This window comes from Erinaceus europaeus, chromosome 14 (genome assembly GCF_950295315.1).
Source record: "Erinaceus europaeus chromosome 14, mEriEur2.1, whole genome shotgun sequence".
In the NCBI taxonomy this organism is placed as follows: domain Eukaryota; kingdom Metazoa; phylum Chordata; class Mammalia; order Eulipotyphla; family Erinaceidae; genus Erinaceus; species Erinaceus europaeus.
Genome location: NC_080175.1, coordinates 68,226,246 through 68,245,588, shown reverse-complemented (window position 1 = coordinate 68,245,588; position 19,343 = coordinate 68,226,246). Strand labels below are relative to the sequence as shown.

General features: G+C 39.9%; 2 protein-coding genes and 1 non-coding gene across 3 annotated transcripts in view; all 3 read left to right on the top strand.

Moving 5' to 3' along the window:
• Window positions 1-19,343, top strand: part of SPATA16 (spermatogenesis associated 16) — a 331,768-nt gene that overhangs the window by 211,828 nt on the left and 100,597 nt on the right. Inside the window, exon 5 of the mRNA XM_007517989.2 lies at window positions 4,901-4,985. Coding sequence (XP_007518051.2) covers window positions 4,901-4,985 — 85 coding nt within the window. The remainder of the gene's footprint in view (window positions 1-4,900; window positions 4,986-19,343) is intronic.
• LOC103108975 (eukaryotic translation elongation factor 1 epsilon-1-like) lies at window positions 14,649-15,325 on the top strand. The gene has a single exon (XM_060170980.1). It carries the CDS (start codon window positions 14,746-14,748, stop codon window positions 15,268-15,270), a length of 525 nt encoding a protein of 174 aa, XP_060026963.1. The 5' UTR covers window positions 14,649-14,745; the 3' UTR covers window positions 15,271-15,325.
• Window positions 18,005-18,111, top strand: LOC132532880 (U6 spliceosomal RNA). The gene has a single exon (XR_009544803.1). It is a non-coding gene; the product is annotated as a U6 spliceosomal RNA (small nuclear RNA).

Genomic DNA, 19,343 nt, shown 5'->3' with positions numbered 1-19,343 from the left:
TGGAACTAAACAAGGGAGGTAGATGGTAAAAACACAACTGTCACGTCCAATAGGGAGAAAAAGGGGGCTGGAACAGTAATAATCTGAACTGTGTTCTTTGCACGAATTCAACTCTATGTCAGGTACTAAAGGAAATACATTATGCCTATGAAAAATATCTCAATGTACATGTAGCAATAAGAAAAAAAGTTTGCTAGCAACTTTTTCACTCTTTGGTCATCTTACTTCCTAAAACCAAGTCACAAACGTCCATGAATTTTAATTTTTTGATTTTTTATTAGTGATTTAATATTGATTTACAAAATTGTAAGGTAATAGGCATATAAACCCATATGGTTCCCACCACCAGACTTCTGTGCCCCTGACCCCTCCATTGGACACTGGAACAGTCCTTCCAAGGTTACACATATGAGTTGGTGAATCTTAATTCTTCTTTCACTTTAATATAAATTTAGAGATGTAATCTTTTGAAAAAGGGTTAAAAAAAAACTCTATTTAAGAATATAGCTATTTGGTAACATATAATTACATTTTAAAAAAACCTTTGGAAACTGTTAATGAAAACGCTGATGTATCTAATTCTACAATGGTAAATCCCAAACCAGGTCACCAGAAGGAAAGCCCTAGAACTCAGTGTGAGGATTTCTTCCACTTAAAAAAAAAAAAAATTGATTGATTTGTTAGTGAGAGAGAGAAGAACCAGAGCATCACTCTGGCACATGTAATGCCAAGGCTGAAACCCAGGAACTCGTGCCTGAGAATCTTCCTCCCTAGTCCCATCTTTCACATTTTTTTCAATCCAAACGGGATGTTCGATAAAGTGATAGAAGCTATCAATTTTAACTTTTTCTCAAATCAAACCACAGAATCTCTGACATGGAGATTACTGGTTTTCTTATTTTGCGTATTTCAAAGTTTTAAAGTTGTTGGTTCTTTTCCCCCTGAACTCTGCGCAGTTATTTTAGTACAAGGAGCTGCATTATCCCCGAAGAGAAAATGGGTCACCACACTATTTATTTTCTGTGTCAGTGATTTGACACAGTTTTATCATATTGTAGGACTGGCCAGGGATAGGGACTAGCCCAGGAGGTGGTATAGGTGTTATAACATTGGACTCCCCAGCATGAGATTTCCCAGTTCAATCCCTGGCATTGCATTGCTAGACTGATGCTCTGGTTCTCTCCTCTTCCTCCCTGCCTCACCCCTCCCCCAAACACACACACACACACACACACACACACACACACACACACACTGCAGTCAACTATTAGAACACTATTTTACTGATGGTGTGCAAAAGGAATTATGGGACATGAACTTAATTAGCATACGGCTCACATCAGGCTGATCTCTACAGGCACTACAGACAAACTCACAAGGGGTTATGAGTATGGGAAATTATTTAAGCAAACCACTAACAGAAGTTCACTCATTTCAGCTCTCTTCTTATCCCCCCCCCCCACACACACACACAAGGGACCTGCAGGTGTTGTAGCTGAACTCTGCTAAACTAGGTTTAAAACGCTCATGGCTTCTGCTACACGTCTAGCTAGCCTTTTACTCCTATTTTCCCATCATGTTTTTTATGTATCAAATAAACCCTCGTTCCTTAAACTCCAAACAGAAGTCCAACAAAAGTTTTGACTGTTGTTTTATAGGGTTTTGTTTTGTTTTGTTTTTCCTAGAGCACTACTCAATTCTGGTATACTGTGGTCCCTGGGATTGAACCTGGAAGTTCAGAGCATCAAGCAAGAAAGTCATTTACAGAACCATTATTCTGTATCCACAGTCTGTCAGAAGTTATTATTTTTTACTATAATCAAACAATTAATTAATCTTTTTTTTAAAAGGGGGACAGGCGGTCAGCACACATGGCGCAAAAGACCGGCTTAAAGATCCCGGTTCGAGCCCCTGGCTCCCACAATCAGTGAAGCAGGTCTGCAGGTGTCTTTCTCTCCCCCTCTCTGTCTTCCGCTCCTCTCTCAATTTCTCTGTCCTATCCAACAACAATGATGACAATAATAAACAATGATAAACGACAATGATAAACGACAAGGACAACAAAAGGGAAAAAATAGTCTCCAAGAGCACCAAGCCCCAGCAATAACCCTGGAGGGGAAAAAAAAAGATTATGAAGTTCCATACCCATGCATGTTGTGAGCATATCACAGTACCCTCCACCACACCTAAAACTTAACGTTTTAAAGAAGCCTGTAGTCAATGTGTGGAAGCTGATACCTGGTTGTTAATTGATGATTATCCCAGTACCTGTTGGTCACCCTGCAAATTTACTTATCACAAAATCAGGGCAGCTAAGTCAAATCACCATGTTTTGGTAAATAAAACTTTATTGGATTACAGCTCCCGCATTTGGCTACAGCTACTTCCAGATTGAGTAGCTCTGAGATCATATGATTCACAAAAGCTAAAATATTTCCTCTCTGACCCTTTATTAGGAAAGTTTTGCCCACTCCAAGCTTAACTAGGGACTGATGTTCTTGTTAAATAATGTGAAAGGCAGAGGAAAGACAATATACTGTTTTTGCAGAAGATTATCATGCCTGAGGCTCCAAGAGACAATATACTATTTATGCAAAAGATTATCATGCTCCCAAGATCCTAGGTTCAATCCCCAGCTCCACCATAAGCCAGAGCTGAACAGTGCTGTGTTCTCTCTCTCATTAAAATAAAAATAACTATATATTTTTTTCATTATTGTGGGGATTAATGCTTTATAGTTGACAGTAAAATATAGCAGTTTATACACGTGTAACATTTCTCAGTTTTTCACATAACAATTCAACTCCCTCTAGGTCCTCCTCTGCTATCACGTTTCAGGTCCTGAACCTTCCCCCACCACCCCAGAGTCTTTTACTTTGGTGCAATATACCATAATCACATATATTTTAATTGAACATATTTACATGTCTAATTGCTATAGAAAGAAGAATCAGATTACAGAACCAAGCCCTGGCCAGAGATTACCCAGTCCTGTAAATACAGTGCATACTGTCTTTGAGAGGGAGATGCTTACATTTTTCACTGATTTCTTAAATTCAGAACTTAGTAAAGTCAAATAGACTTCCTTTTTAGGTTGTCACAGAAGGGCCAGTTTCCCAAGTGTTTTTATCAAAATGCAAATGTCTGAAATGGACTTTGGCTTCTCTCTAGTCTGTGATCTTCATGACCTGTTTTCCACCCCGTACCTGTTTATATAACGTCAGAACCCCTGACTCTCATTTGGTCTTACCATTCAAGAAGGGCTTTGAAAATTATAAAAAAGTTCTTACATCGTGTTGGATGGAACTAGAAAATAAGTGAGATACATCAAAAAAGAGAAGAATGGATACAAATGATCTCACGTATAAGCTGGACCTCATTTAGAGAGACAGGGAGGGAGAAAGCAAAGTGAAATGTGGATTGGACATGGTGTATCCCACCAAAGCAAAGGACTCTGGGGGAGAAAAGGAAGAAGGAAAGGTGGGAGTGAATTGTGAGGTCTTGGTACAGAATGAAACTGTACTCATATGTCAGTGACTGCACTGTAAAGCATTAACTTCCTCAAATAAAGTATTATTTTTATAGTATTATCATTTGTTTTGAAGTGTCAGAGGCCATTTTCTTCTTTTTATTTATTTAATTTTAAATATATATATACATACATAGGGAGAGAGAGACACCACAGCACCAAAGTTTTCTTCAATGCAGTGGAGACTGGCTCAAACCTTGATCATGCACATGGCAAAGCAGGGCACTATCCAATTGAGCTATTTTTCAGTCCATGGACCATTTTTGTTGACATATGTGTATGGAGAGAGAAATATTTGAGCTGAGTAATGTTCCATGTGGTGTTATATTTTTCCACTGTTCATTTTTAAAGTCCTTATTTTAGTCTGTCCTGAGCAAGAATCTAAACATTTTAATTCTTCCAATAGAGTACTGCAGTAAGTTTACAGCTGCTGTGTCTTAGACAAACCTATATTTAGGGGAGGAAATTTTCTAATTCAATTTACAATGGTGTCAAGAAACAACACATATGTGCAGGCAAAGATAAGACAAACATTTCGAGGGTACACAGTGATAGCTCTACTTAAATAAATAAACTTTTGGTACTAGTGATTAGGTACACAGGATTATTATATGTTTAATTGGCTAACGTGACAATTTGAAATTACTTCTAGTCACATTTAATTGGATTTGGAGTCTCAAGGGAAAAGAAATAGAGAGGCCTAGCAGAGAAACAGTCATAAAAGTAAACTGTTTTTCCAGAGGATGCTAAGCAATGGATTAATATCCATTGCACAATAGTTTTTAATATCCCCTCAGCTTAATAAGACTAATGCAGTGGTTGTACACACTAGATACTGAAACCAATTCAATTAAATACCAAGTTTGTGGGATGGGGTGTGTTTGCTGAATTGGAACTTTTTGTTTTTAGTTTTAAGGAGGTTCTTTTCATCTGAGGTGAATAATCTTTAACTCATGTGTAGTCTGAAATATGCTTAAATGCTAGTGTAATAGTGATTTGTGTATGCTAGCCTTAAGAGCATTTTAGAAGACATAAGATTTGTGTTACTCTATAAATGCTCTGAAGCTTAGTAAAAGGCAACCAAAACAAAACATTTTGCGTTGTCTTTAAATATTCTTATGCTGTACAAAGAGAAAAACCATTCAGAAGACAAATGGCTTGCTACTTCTTATAACTATCTTTTTTTTTTTTGTAGGGTGGGGGGATGTTGGTGGAAGCTCTGCCTTTGTATTCTAAAACGTGGCTTCTCCTTTGCTTGATAGTAGTGTTTTCCAATTTACCTATTACAGCATCATCTTCCTTGATATTTCTGTATACTACCTGTTATGGTTTTACTTGTTGCCAATATATTTGTTTCGTCCTTGTTCTTAGGAGTGCCATGATTGCTGACTACATGTTTTGGCTCTGTGGAGGAACAGAACAGAGTACAAGCAAGCTCATCAAACTGTATTGGCAGGTAAAAACTATTGTCTCAACAAGGGAAGAGGATCCCACTTCATTTTCCAATCCAAAATGAGGGATGGGTGCTTAAAAGACTTTTGAAAAAGTCAGTTCTGGGCATATAATTGGGAGGACATAGTAGTAGTATATTTATAATGAAGTAGATTTTCTAAGACTAATTCTAAGGGTAAAATTGCTAGCCCTTAACCCATTCTTCAGTTTTAAAGCTCAGTAATTTTTTGACATTCCAGGGACTATTTTCCTAGGCCTGCTGCTCTCATACGTGTGATCCTTTGAAAAACAAGTATTGTCTTTTCATAGATTTGTATTGATCTACGACCTATAAAAGCAAATGCAGAAGATCAATTATATAATAAAGGAAAATCGACCTGTAATCAGTAGTTGGGTAGCATTTAGTGCTTGGAATGCTTAATCTATAACACACTATATATCTTGTTTCTTATTTAGTATTCAGAATGGCAGCAGTCATACCAAAAGTCAGCTAGGTGTCAAAAAGAGAGTCATACTTTCTTAAAAGTGTAAGGACAATTTAGAATTTATTGGTTCAGTCAATTCAGTCTCCTTCACTACATACAGAACTGTCCATGTCCTATCCCCTTCCCTCAGAATTTTCAATGTTTCTTATTTTTTTCCTATGAGATTTTCAGGAGTGTTTTTTTCCCTTTCCTTCATTGGGGGATTACTGTTTTACAGTCAATGGTAAATATAATAGTTTCTATATGCATAACATTTCTCAGTTTTCCATATAACTATACAACCCCCACTATGTCCTCTGTCATCTTTTTCTAGGACCTGTACTCTCCACCTCACCCACCCCAGAATCTTTTACTAAGTTTCTGCTAAAATGTACCCAACATAAAGATGTCATCTAATCACAATGTACTAAGTATTATACTATGTTCCTCACTGAATTTCTACTCAGAAATTTCAGGTAGTTCCCAGTGAAACCACATAGACCAACAGGAACCTCGTTTCCATTTTTTTAAGTATTTAAAAGTCTCACTCACAGCTGTTGTTTCTCCAATAAACCAGAAGTGTGTGGTTTGATATTTATCTCATCTGTAATCTGAAATTCTTTGTATCTCCTAAATGTGATGTCCATACTAATGCCTACATTAAAGAATTTCCTGTTGGGAAAAAAAAAAAAAATTGACTGCAGAAGTCATCTCCTTCCTCCATATATTCTGCTCTATAAACTGTGTGGGTTTTTCTCTTGTGTTTCAACATGGTTTTGGTTTTGGTTTTGGTCTGGTTTGGTTTGCCCAGGGTACTGCTCAGTTCTGGCGTATGGTGGTTCACGGTGTTAAACCTGGGACTTCAGAGAATCAGGCATGAAGGCCTTTTGCATCACCATTAGACTATCTCCCCCACCTGCAACATGGATTAATTTAATTACATCTTAACTTATGGTAGATCTACTAAAGTACCTGAATGACAGTAAGAGGTGGCCCAGTGGTGGATCTCCTGACCCATATATGTGAGGCCCTGTGTTCACTGACACTACGACTTGAGAGCAACAAAGACAATAAGCAAATCAGAACTCCATGGATGGTGAAACAGTGCTTTGTACATGCTCTCTGTATCTGTCTGTCTGACTTTCTCATAAAAAAAAAAAAAAAAAGTTGGACTGAGGAGGGGAATCAGCAGTAGAGCACATGTGAATTCAGTCTCTGGTATCACATTGTAAGAAAGAAGAAAGTGAAAAGTCACCGTCATGAATTCAGTCTCTGGTATCACCTTGTAAGAAAGAAGAAAGTGAAAAATCACCATCAACATTCTTTCTGGGTTTTCCCACATTTACATTGGTTATGCCTGGTTTTCTGCTGTTGTCTCATATATTATGTCCACTAGATGATAAAGTACTAGGTTTGCCACATAATATTCTCAGAATATATAAAGTAGTTCCACCTAAGTATTTGGAGTTCCATGTGCCAGCTACTTCAAAAAAATAAAGAGTGGGTCTGGGCAGTAGCGCAGTGGGTTAAGAGCACATGGAGCAAAGCACAAGGACCGGCGTAAGCATCCCGGTTCGAGTCCCCCGCCCCCCACCTGCAAGAGGGGTCACATCACAAGCTGTGAAGCAGGTCTTCAAGTGCCTATCTTTCTCTGCCCCCCTCTATCTTTCCTCCTCTGTTGATTTCTCTCTGTCCTATCCAACAACAGCAGCTATAATAACAATAACGACTGCAACAAGAGTAACCAAATGGTGAAAATGGCCTCCAGGAGCAATGGGTTCCTAGTGCAGGTACCAAGCCCCAGTGATAACCCTGGAGGCAAAATAAATAAATAAATAAATACTAAATTAATCCAGTTATTTGAACTTTATTTACTAAACTTCAGTTAAAAAAATTAGGGGCACGAGGTGGTGGCACACCTGATTGAGCACATACATTACAGTGTATAAGTACCTGTGTTCAGGTCCCCTGTCCCCACTTGCAGGGGGAAAGCTTTACAAGTGGTGAAGCAGTGCTGCCGATCTCTCTCTCTCTCTCTCTCTCTGTCTTTCCCCTTATTTTCTCTCTGTTTCTATCCAGTAAATAAATATTATTTAAGTCTGTATCATCAAGGCTATGTGTCAGCACTTTGTTTCCATTTTAAAACCAGCTGGCCAGAAAGTAACCTTTATTAGACGTAAGCCATTTGCTGAGTGACTAGAGATATTTGTGCCTAGAATCTCTCCAGATTTTCTCAGTTTCACCTCCAGTATGGAAACATATAATCCTGTTGTTTCTTGATTCTAGCTTCCTCATTTTAAGTAGCATCTTGGGGAAAAAAAAGAAAAAAAAAAGACAAGACTAAACAAAACACCCTTGTAATTTTCCAACCATGTTTCCAGTCAGAAATTCAATATCTCAAGCAAAAGACTAGCCTCGTGTTGGTGGCTCTGCAGTGATTATACAAGTTGACTTCAAATACTGTTCAAAAGGAGGCTTGCTTTTTGTGTTTTTTTTTTATGTCTTATTTATTTATTGGATAAAGGCAGAGAGAATTTGAGGTAGAAAGGAGGAGCTAGAGAGAGAGACCTGCAGCAGTGCTTCACTGCTCGTGGGTTGGCAATAAAACTCCTTGCTAGGGAAGCGTCCCACAGTGTGCTCCTGCATTGTGACAAAGAGCTCCTGAAAAGGCACTGATTCAGATTCTTGGCTCTGAGAAAATGGAACGAATGCTTTCACTACAGTTGAAAGACCTCTTCAGGGATTGTTGGGTGGGCTGCTGACATCAGCATGGGCCTGTACAAGCGCCTGCCATGCGGAGCATCTTTCTCTAGTGAAGCAGGAAATGCTGAAGTTGTGCAACCTTCACAGATGCTCCATCTGTACCGACCCCAAGCTCTCCTATCCAATGCAAGCTGTACCTGGCATTTAAATGTTTGCCACTGGGCTGGGGAGATATCTCACTGGGATAGTCTGCTGCTTTGCCATGTGCAGGACCCAGGTTCAACCCTTGCCCCCACTAAATTGGATGGGTGGATGGATGGACCACCTTAAAGTTATCAATGACCTCAATGGTTTCCAAAGTGGGCACACCAAAGAGAAACAATTCTTTGGTGTACTTATTGAAAAGTAAAATAAAGTAAAATAAAATAAAATTAGTTGCAGATTGCTGTTAGAAGCAGAAGATTTTTTTCCCCAGACTTGAGTTTGACAAAGATGGTGCACAGTCTGTGGGTCTTAGAAGCCCTGCTCTAATGGCCAGGGGATGACAGACCCCCGAAAGGTTATGTTAACAAACTCTATTAATAATCAAGATGACTGAAGCCCAGGTGGATGGAGTAAGAAAGGAGCCTTTTACTTACGTGTGGGCCAGGAGCTCAGATCATTCTGATAACTCTGGCCCTGAACAAAGGGCCAGTACAAGCTGATATAGAGGGTGCAGGCTTGAGAGCAAAAAGCATCATTACAGAAGCAGAGGCTGCAAGGTTAAGGGGTCCGACTTGTACCCACAGCTCAGGGTCTGGTTGCCTTAGTTACTGTTATCTTTCCTGCAACTGAGAAAGTTCACCCGATCACTGGGGTAGGGGGTACCTTTTAGGAGGAAAAAGCTAGCCAGGGTTACAGAAGCTGACATGATAAGCAATTAAAGACAAAATATGACAGTAACCTTGGTTACTATAGATACAGGTTGGCACATTTGCTTTTTCTCTATCAGACATCTTACTTTCTTGTCCCTCTGCTCTGAGTTGGGGCCTTCTCAGTAAAATTTCAGTCTGACCTTCATCCTCTCTGTTATCACTTGCTCACCATTTCTGTCCTAACCACCTGCACTGTCTCTGACCTTCTACATATTCTTAGCCCTTTATTATATTTTGAGTCTTTCTTTCCTGTATTGAGGCCTATTTACAAATACATCACAGTCAGATTATAAGCATATCTAGGGGCTAAAACTTGGAAATTCCCTATCAGTTAGGGACCATTGTGATACTCCTCTTTACGATGCTCACTATCACAGCAGCCAGATTCTCTTTGATGCTGGACTAACAGAAGACATTCACTGTTTGTAGAATGCAAATCAAGAACTAGCACCTGGAAGTTAGCAGCACTAGCGCTGTCCTAAACTTCATTGTAGTTATTCTTGAGTCCTTCCCACTCCAGTAACTCCAAAGTCCTCATAAACTAATGGATGTCATTCTTTACTCTTAAGTTGCACTTATTCATACTCTTTCAACAAATTGAGTACTTATACCAACAAGGCATTAGGCACAGTAAGCTTTGTGTTACAAGAACGTCAGTAAACAAAGCATACATCATCCTGTTTTTGAGGAACACCTATTTTAGGTCAAATTCTATTAAAAAAAAAAAAAAAAGATCTGGCATTTAAATACCATTACATGCTACTCTTCCCCCCCTCCCATAGGGCTATCCCTGGGACTCGGTGCCTGCACTGTGAATCCACTGCTCCGGGAGGCTTTTTGTCCCTTTTGTTGCCCTTATTATTTATTGTTGTTATTATTGTTCTTATTGCTTTCGTTGTTGGTGGATAGGACAGAAAGAAATCGAGAGAGGAGGGGAAGACAGAGAGGAGAGAGAAAAATAGACACCTGCAGAGCTGCTTTACTGACAGTGGAGCGACCCCCCTGCAGGTGGGGTGCCGGGGACTCAAACTGAATCTTTACACTGGTCCTTGTACTTTGTGCCATGTGCCCTTAACCCACTACGCCACCACCCAGCCCCCTACATACTACTTTCTTTTGGTTTTGTTTAATTTTTATTTATTTATTGGATAGACGCAGCCAGAAATTGACAGGGAAGGGGGTGATAGAGAAGGAGAGAGATAGACACCTATAGCACTGCTTCACCATTCGTGAAGCTTTCCCCCTTGCAGGTGGGAACCAGGGACTCGAACCTGGGTCCTTGCTCACTGATGTACGTTCAACCAGGTGTGCCACCACCCATCCCCCTACATACTACTCTTTATGTAAACTAAAAAAAAAAGGGAGTCGGACAGTAGCGCAGTGGGTTAAGACGTGGCACAAAGCGCAAGGACCAGTGTAAGGATCCCGTTTCAAGCCCCCGACTCCCCACCTGCAGGGGAGTCACTTCACAAGCAGTGAAGTAGGTCACAGGTATCTATCTTTCTCTCCCCCTCTCTATATTCCCCTCTTTTCTCCATTTCTGTCTGTCCTATCCAACAATAACAACAATAAGAACTACAACACAAAACAACAAGGGCAACAAAAGGGAATAAATAAATGAATATTAAAAAAAAAAAAACTTAGTTCATATGTGTTCAGTCAGTCAGTCAACCAAATTAAATATTGGCTTGATGTGGAACTCAAATAATTCAAATTGAGACTATTTCAAAATATTTGTTTATAGTTTAAATATTCAGTGAATTTCATGGGTATTTGTATGTGTGCTTCATATTCACAATTATGGATGATTTTTGTGCTTTAGCTGAGCGTGGGATTTGTTAGAATGAATAGAGAATGTTGCAGATTTTCTGCATCTTTTGTTTCCTTGGCTTGTATGCTCATAAATTTCGTCTTGCAAGTTCCAAGCTCTTAACTATTAGCCTCTTTTTTCAAGTGTGACAATCAAAGCAGAAGCAAGCTAATAGATTTTCTTATACTAACCAAAGAATAGCATGACTTAACACTGAGCTGTAGTTGAAGCCTTATACTAATGATAAAGACCTTTTCTCTCTTAAACTTTGCTTTTTCTGATGTTGTAAATTACCTCAGAACTGATCATTTCCATGGTAAAAGTTGTGCCGTCTTACCCTTCAGATAAAAAATAAAATCTTCAATATGAAATTACAGGCAAAATAAGATTAAGGAACTAGAGTATTTCTATTATCTTTAACAAAACATCTTATGTTTTCTAGAGAAGCTCTAGCATGGTCTCTTTGAAGACTCTGCTTCCATGGTAAAAAAAAAATTCCACAGAAAGGAACAAAATAGCAACAGCATATGAATATTTCTCTTAATAGCCTATATTTGTAGTTATTTGTCTATCTGGCTCTATCTCACAGAGAGTTTATATAATTTTCTAAAAGGGATCCCTGAGAGCAACTGAAGTCTTAAATTATTTAAATTTCTGAGACTTATAACATATTTAAAAAATAAAAAGACTAATTACATTTGTATAACTTCTTCAAATTTCTGCCCTAGTCCTGATTTTCTTTTTTATTTATTTATTTAATAAGTGATTGACAAGACTGTAGGATAAGAGAGGTACAGTTCCACACAGTTCCCATCACCAGAGTTTTGTATCCCATCCCCTCCATTGGAAGCATTCCTATTCTTTTTCTTTTTAGTTTTTTTTAAATATAATTTTTATTTATAAAAAGGAAACACTGACAAAAACCATAGGATAAGAGGGGTACAACTCCACACAGTTCCCACCACTAGAACTCTGTATCCCATCCCCTCCCCTGATAGCTTTCCTATTCTTTATCTCTCTGGGAGCATGGACCAAGGAACGTTATGGGGTGCAGAAGATGGAAAGTCTGGTTTCTGTAATTGCTTCCCCACTGAACATGGGCATTGGCAGGCTGAGCCATACTCCCAACCTGCCTCTCTCTTTCCCTAGGGGGGCAGGGCTCTGGGGAAGCGGGGCTCTCGGACACATTGGTGGGGTCATCTGCCCAGGGAAATCCAGTTGGCATCATGCTAGTATCTGGAACCTGGTGGCTGAAAAAAGAGTTAACATATAAATCAAACAAATTGTTGACTAATCATGAACCTAAATGCTAGAATAGTTCAGAAGAAGATTTGGAGTCTGCATTTTGAAGACAGTAGGCCTATTTTAGTTATATTCCAAAGGGCCCAGGACTATACTAGGTTTTTTGTTTGTTTGTCTGTTTGTTTGTTTGTTTGTTTTTCTGAGCCTGACATCTGATATGCAGGTGGATCCAAGTTATTGTCTGGGGAGATGATGTCATGGCTGGGAAAAGGACCAGAAAGCTGGATCAAGGAAGAGAGTAGCTCCCAAATATGGGAAAGGTGTATAAATAGTGTTGACTGTAAACCCCACTGATTTGATGTGATCTGGGGCCCATATTCAGCTTAGGAGCCTATGTGACCTCTGCATCCCTGTAGATCTGAGCTCACATTCTGTGGTCATGAGTAGGAACGTTCCAAGCTGCCCCAATTTCAGAACCCATCTTCCTCAGGTGGAAAATAGAGTATGTTCAGTCCAGCCTCCCTTCAGAGGATGGCACATTCTCTACCATTGTTGATCCATGTTGAGGGCAAGGTCCTATGGGGACCCACAGAGGAGTCTATTGTGTCATTCCTGTTAGAGATGACTGGTAACAATGGAGAGAGGAATTTCTATTCTTTATCCCTCTGGGAGCATGGACCCAGTAATCCTGCTTTTCTAGTGCTATCTCAACTCTGACACAGAGTTCTCAGACAAATCAATATTAAATAACTAATAATATTTTAAAGTCAGTATATAATAATAAGATGAAGAAGTAAAAAAGAGGGGCCAGGCAGTGGGACACCTGGTTAAACACACACATTACAGTGCACAAGGATCCAGGTTCAAGCTCCTGGTCCCCACCTGCAGACGGGAAACTTCACAAGCAGTGAAGCAAGTCTGCAGGTGTCTCTCTGGCTCTCTGCCTCTCTAGCTCCTCCTCTCCTCTTAATTTCTCTTTGTCTCTATCTGATAATAAATAAGTAAAATTATATAAAAAAAGTGAAGTTAGAAAATAAATAAAAGGAATGGAAGGATGCTCTGTGGTCATGGATTAGAAGAATATTGCTAACATGATCATCTCACCTAAATAAATACACAGATTCTGGGGCCATGTTGGGGTGCATCAGGTTAAAAACAAACATTACCATGTGAAAGGACTCAGGTTCGAGCCCCTTGCTCCCCACCTCAGGGGAAAAGCTTCATGAGTTTTGTAGCAGGTGTGCAGATGTCTCCCTTTCTCTCTCCCTCCTGATATCCTCCTCTTCTCTCAATATCTCTCTATCCTACCTTAAAAAAATAGGGAAAAAAAGAAAAAAAAGTCTTCCTGGAGTGATAGATTCATAGCGCAGGCACTGAACTCCAGTGGGGGGGAGGGGTTAATTCCATGAAATGCCTATCAAAAATCTCACTGTCATTCTTTAGGAAAATAGAATAAAATTCTAAAATTTGCGTAGAATCATAGATTATGAATAGCCAAAATAGTTCAGAGAGGAAGGAAATAAAGTGGAGTGATTGTGCTCTCTGATATCAAAATGTGCTATAAAGCAAAATTAATTAAAACATTATGGTATAGAAACAAAAGAAGGCATACAAACCAATGAAATCCAGTAAAGAGTCCAAGCAAGGCACTGGTGGTTCAGTGGTAGAATTCTCACCTCCCCATAAAGAGTCCATAGATAGAGGCAAGGAGATAGGTCTTTTGACACCTTCTGCATGAGGCCCTGGTTTTGAGCCCAGATATCATTTAAATAACACCAGTAAACTCCATGCGTAGTGGAACAGTGCTGTGGAATCTATCCTCTCTCCATAGCTCTCCTTTTTCTTTCTTTCCTTCTTTCTCCCTGTAGAATAAAGAATAAAAAAATGACCAAGGGAAACCACTCAGTAGTGTTATTGAGCATGTGAGAGGCCCTGTATTCATTCCAGTGTCCTCCCTCACCCACCCCCAAAAAAGACAAACAGTGGCATGTAAGATAACAAAACTGAACCACCTGTTGACACCATACACCAAAAAAATTAGCTAAAAGAAGGAACTACCTTACAATCCTGGAGCACCGCTCCTAATTACTTTCCTGATGCTTTTGGGGTGGGGGGAGGAACTAAATCGAAGACATATCTACACCTCTGTGTTCATAGCACAGTTCTTAATAACAAAACCCGTTGGCAAGTGACTGGATTAAAGAGATGTAGATTATGCACTCCATGTAATACTAACTTGTCAGTAAAAAACATGGTGGCTTTTAGGACAAAATAGGTGGAACTGGAGGTGAAATAAGTACAAAAGTGACAAGTAATTATCGGCTGTACTCACTCACCTGTTGAATATAAATAACTAAAACAAAGGAGTTTGCAAAACATAATAACTGAATTTACTCATAGACTGAAAACTGGTAGTTATCAGAGAGAACAGAGATTTGTGTGCAACACATTTGAGCCAGAACCCATTGCACTAGAGGAAGCTTCAGTGCTTTGATGTCTCTTCTTCATTTTCTATCTAATTCTGAAAGCCTCTGTCCAGGGCAGTGAGGTCCCAATGACAAAAAAAAAAAATTAAAATTAAATGGTAGATGCCCATTCAGTAAAATAGCTCAGCAGGTGCTCAGCTGGGAGATGGCGGCAGCCGGGGAGCTGACGCTTCTGGAGAAATGGCTGGTTTTGCAAGGGGGACACAAATACAGTGTACAGGGCAAGCAGCAGGTTCCTGTCCTTCAAACAAACAATGGTCTAAGTCTAACAGGATTGACGACTATAGCAGCTCACCTGGTCAAGCAAGCCAACAAAGAGTATTTACTTGGGTATACTACAGAGGAAAAGGCAATTGTTCAACAGTGGCTGGAATATAGGGTAACTCGAGTAGATGGGCCCTGTGGTAAAGAGGAAGTCCGCACTCTCTTGAAGAATCTTAATTCTTACCTTGAGGGTAAAGTCTACCTTACAGGATATAACTTTACCTTAGCAGATGTCTTACTGTACTATGGGCTGCACTACTTTATAGTTGATCTGACAGTTCAAGAAAAGGAGAAATATCTTAATATGTCTTGCTGGTTTTGTCACATTCAGCACTATCCTGGCATCAGGCAACATCTGTCCCACGTCATCTTCATCAAAAACAGACTGTACGCCAATGCCCACTAGAAGTCGTCTATGCAGTGGGAATATCGTACATGGAAATTTTATTCTGCACCAGAGAACTGATGTAAATTGAAATGCCACCATTCTTTATTTGTTGAACTTGGTAGAATTCTTAAATGTAAAACTTGTGTCTAAGTGTATTATTTTTTAGTTGAAACTTTTTATGTAAAACTTCCAAGTACTGTCAGAACTTGTTGAGAACATTTTCACTACCCTGACAAAACTTATTTTAATTAAAGTTGCAAATCAGTGGCTTAATCTTAAAAAAAGAAAAAATATATCTTCTCAAAGATTGGTATATTTGGTCATTTACTGACCTCTCTTTCATGTTGTGAAATTCATTTCCCCTTTATGGATATTTACAGTAGTTTGTTTACTAAAAACTGTAATAAATGTTGTCAAGGACACATAAAGGGAATACAGATGGATTTGTTTTTAAATATTTATATGAGCCAGTAAATGTGGTTGAAAAAAAATAGTTCAGCAATACAATACAAGATTTGTATGTTTGCAGTCCCAGCTTCTATCTATCAGAACCAAGCAGTACTTGTGTCTCTCTCTTTTCTTTTTTCTCTTTCTTGCTCATAAAAATAAAGCTAAATAAGTCTAAACAAGGACAAAAAAAGGAAAACACAAAGAAAAAGTTGGAGTGGATTTGGTGTATTTAACCAAAACAAAGGACTCTGTAGATGAAAGGCAGGGCAGAATTGGGAGACCTGGTACACAGTTGTGGAGGGGTACCTAAGATATGTGTGGTGTGGTGTGGTGTGGTGTGGTGTGGTGTGGTGTGGTGTGGTGTGGTGTGGTGTGGTGTGGTGTAGTGTGTGTGTGTGTGTGTGTGTGTTTCTTTGAGTTGGGGAGAAGTCTGGAACACTATCTGTGCAGTGCTCCCCAAGTTAGGTGATTCTAAGGAAAACCTAGGGTTATATGATTTTAAAACCATCGCCATCTTGCTTAGCTAAGGACCCACTTAGCCTGCTGTGGAGTTTATCTAAGGCTTCCCTTGTTGCAAATGTGGGGTGTCATATGGCCTTACTCACACAATGCTACTTACCTAACAATGCCTTTGGTCCACCTCAGAAGACCCAGTATCCCTTCAGCCTCCCTACTCTGCAGAGGACCTCCAGAGAGGCTACCCATGTTTCCCATTTCTGAAAGTGAACATCACTCTCTCTTTCTCATCATATTGCAAATACAGTTTAACTCCCATCCCCAAAGCAAGATCTTTTGGGGCCCCAGTATCTTGTCTGGGCAACAATGGACACTGCTGTATTTTTGTCACTTGCCTGCAAAGAAATGTGTCTATTAAGCTTGGCAAAATTAAAGACCTTATTGGATAATTTTGCATATTTTTTAGTTAGAATGCAGCCTAAAGAGGAACTGTCCGAATCGAGATGACAGGGAAAAGAGAGCTTTGTGTTCTGGGTCTTGGAGAAAAGACAAATGTAGAAATGAATCTCTCCTCTAATTATTCATTCCTGTTTATATATTCTTGAATCATATGTTTCCATGGCTACCCATGTTGTTAAATGCTGCCTGTGCTGTGTTTTTGCTTTAATGCTATTTAAGGGAGTGTGCCAGTAGGATAGGTTCACTTTGAAATGAAAGATGTAATTGAGGTATGTATTTGGTCTAAGGCTGAGTGTTCACAGGAAGGAGAGTGTGACCATGACATTGTTTCCTATTTACATAGTTTTATGCAGTACTTCTATAGATGATCTACAGAGACCCAAGAAGAAGGGAAAAAAGCGGGAGGGTGCAGGGGAATGAGTGAGATTTGAAGAAGAACCAGAATCACACATATGTTAAATTCATGTGTATATCTCAGTACTATTAAATACATATTGGTGACAGTATTTGAACCAACTCTACTCAAAGTAGACAAGGTTGCTTTTTTTTTTAATTGCAGGGGGGGTAGTAGCTTACAGTACAGTAATTGACACACAAGTAAAAATTCTCATCTCATCATGATAGATGTCCTCAAAATACTCTCACCCTTAGGCTCTTTTCTCCCATCATGCACCAGGACCTCAACTACCCCTTCAATTCTTTTTCAGGTCTCCTTCACACCAGAGTCCTTTGCTTTGGTGCAATACCCCAAACTAGTCCAAGCTTTCCTTTGTGTTTCCTCTTCCTCTGAGTGAGATCATTCTGTATTCATCCTTCTCTTTCTGGCTTATCTCATTTAACATGATTCCTTCGAGCTCCATGCAAGATGAGGTGAAAAAGGCTAAGAAAGTTTTGGTTTGTATACACAATAGCAAGGTTGTTTTTCCCTGACCCATCCCTTCTCTCCACACTGTCCTACCTCAGTCCCCCAAATATATGCCAAGAGCAAAAGTTGTCATTAAAAACTTGAATATTTAATTACTTCATTACAGTGTGAATTTCTATCAGAATCTGGGTTCTTGGAAAGCTGTGTGCTTTTGAAGCCCTAACTCTTACTGAGAAAGTGAAAGAAAAGAAGAAAAGAGGAGAGGAGAGGAAAGAGAAGAAAAGGGAAGGGAAGGAAAGGAAAGGAGAAAGGGAAAGGGAAAGGGAAAGGGAAAGGGAAGAGGAGGGGAGGGGAGGGGAAGGGAAGGGAAGAGAAGAGAAGAGAAGAGAAGAGAAGAGAAGAGAAGAGAAGAGAAGAGAAGAGAAGAGAAGAGAAGGGAAGAGAAGGGAAGAGAAGAGAAAGGAGCCTTTGAATCTGGTTGAAATAAAGTTGGGCTTCCAGATCACATTAAAAACAAGAGGCGTGCTTGCTTCAGCAACACATATACTAAAATTGGAACGATACAGAGAAGATTAGCATGGCCCCTGCACTAGGATGACACGCTAATTCATGGAGCGCTCCATAGTTTAAAAAAAAAGGGGGGGTTCCCGGAAGATGGCGGACTGAGAAGCTGCTAGTGGCTTGAGCTCTGATCACATCTTCTGGAAACGGTAGGATTTTCTGCCTTTAGCAGGCCAGTCAATAAGGGGTCCTAGCGGTGACACCAAGGAGGTGACTATAATTTAATTTGGGTTAAGAATTAGAGTAGAGGTGGCGCGGACTAGCGGGCAGGCTGCTCCAGACTTCCCAGGCTGCAGCAGGCAAGGCGGGTGCCCCGGGCATTGTCCTCGGCCCAGGAAGGCGGCTCCTCCACCAGTTGCAGAGCGCTGCTGGGCGGCCGGCAGAGGACCGGGAGGGAGCATTGTAGCTCGGGGGCTTTCTCTTGGGAGTCTCTGGGGACCACCGCGACCCTGAGGGCGGATCCGAGGACGTCCTTGAGTACAGCTCTGATTGGATCAAAAGGCCTTGGAGCTAGTTTTCATCTTTGAGAAATCCTTTAAAAAAGCGTCGGGGGGGGGGGTTTCCTGAAGATGGCAGACTGAGAAGCTGCTAGTGGCTGAGCTCTGACCACATCTTCTGGAAACGGTAGGATTTTCTGCCTTTAGCAGGTCAGCCAATAAGGGGCCCTAGCGGCGACACCAAGGAGGTGACTATAACTTAATTTGGGTTAAGAATTAGAGTAGGGAAAAAAGGGGAAAAAAAAAAAAAGGGAAAAAAATTTTTTTTTCTTCCTTTTAATTTTCAAGCATACCTCCTTCCCGGCCCCCCCCCCCATAACCAGTCCTTTTCTTTACCAAATTCCTGTCCCACCAGGGAGTATCATTAATTCTAAGTCTATACCCTTCTGAAACCTCTGGCCTTTTTTCTTTCTAAGTAGCCAAACCCCCCCACCTCACCCCACATAGCTAATTAAATAATTAAAAATAAATACATTTAAAAAAACCCTTTCCTTTCACTGCCCTTTTATGACTGTTCTTTTTCTTATCTTTTTCTTTTTGTCTCTCTCTTTCTTTTTTTTCCTTTTTTTCATTCTTGTCATCCCTTCTTCCTTAATCCTACAGCTTCCAAAGTCACAGCCCCCAGCCCCCACACCAACAAACAGTGTGCTTTTTTGAATTCACTGACATACATTTGGGAATTTCCTTTCACTGCTCTTTAATTACAGCTCTTTTTCTTATATTTTCCCTTTTCTCTCTCTTGTCTCTCTCTCTCTTTTTTTTAATCTTGTCATACACTTCTTCCTTCTTTGCCTTTCTGAATT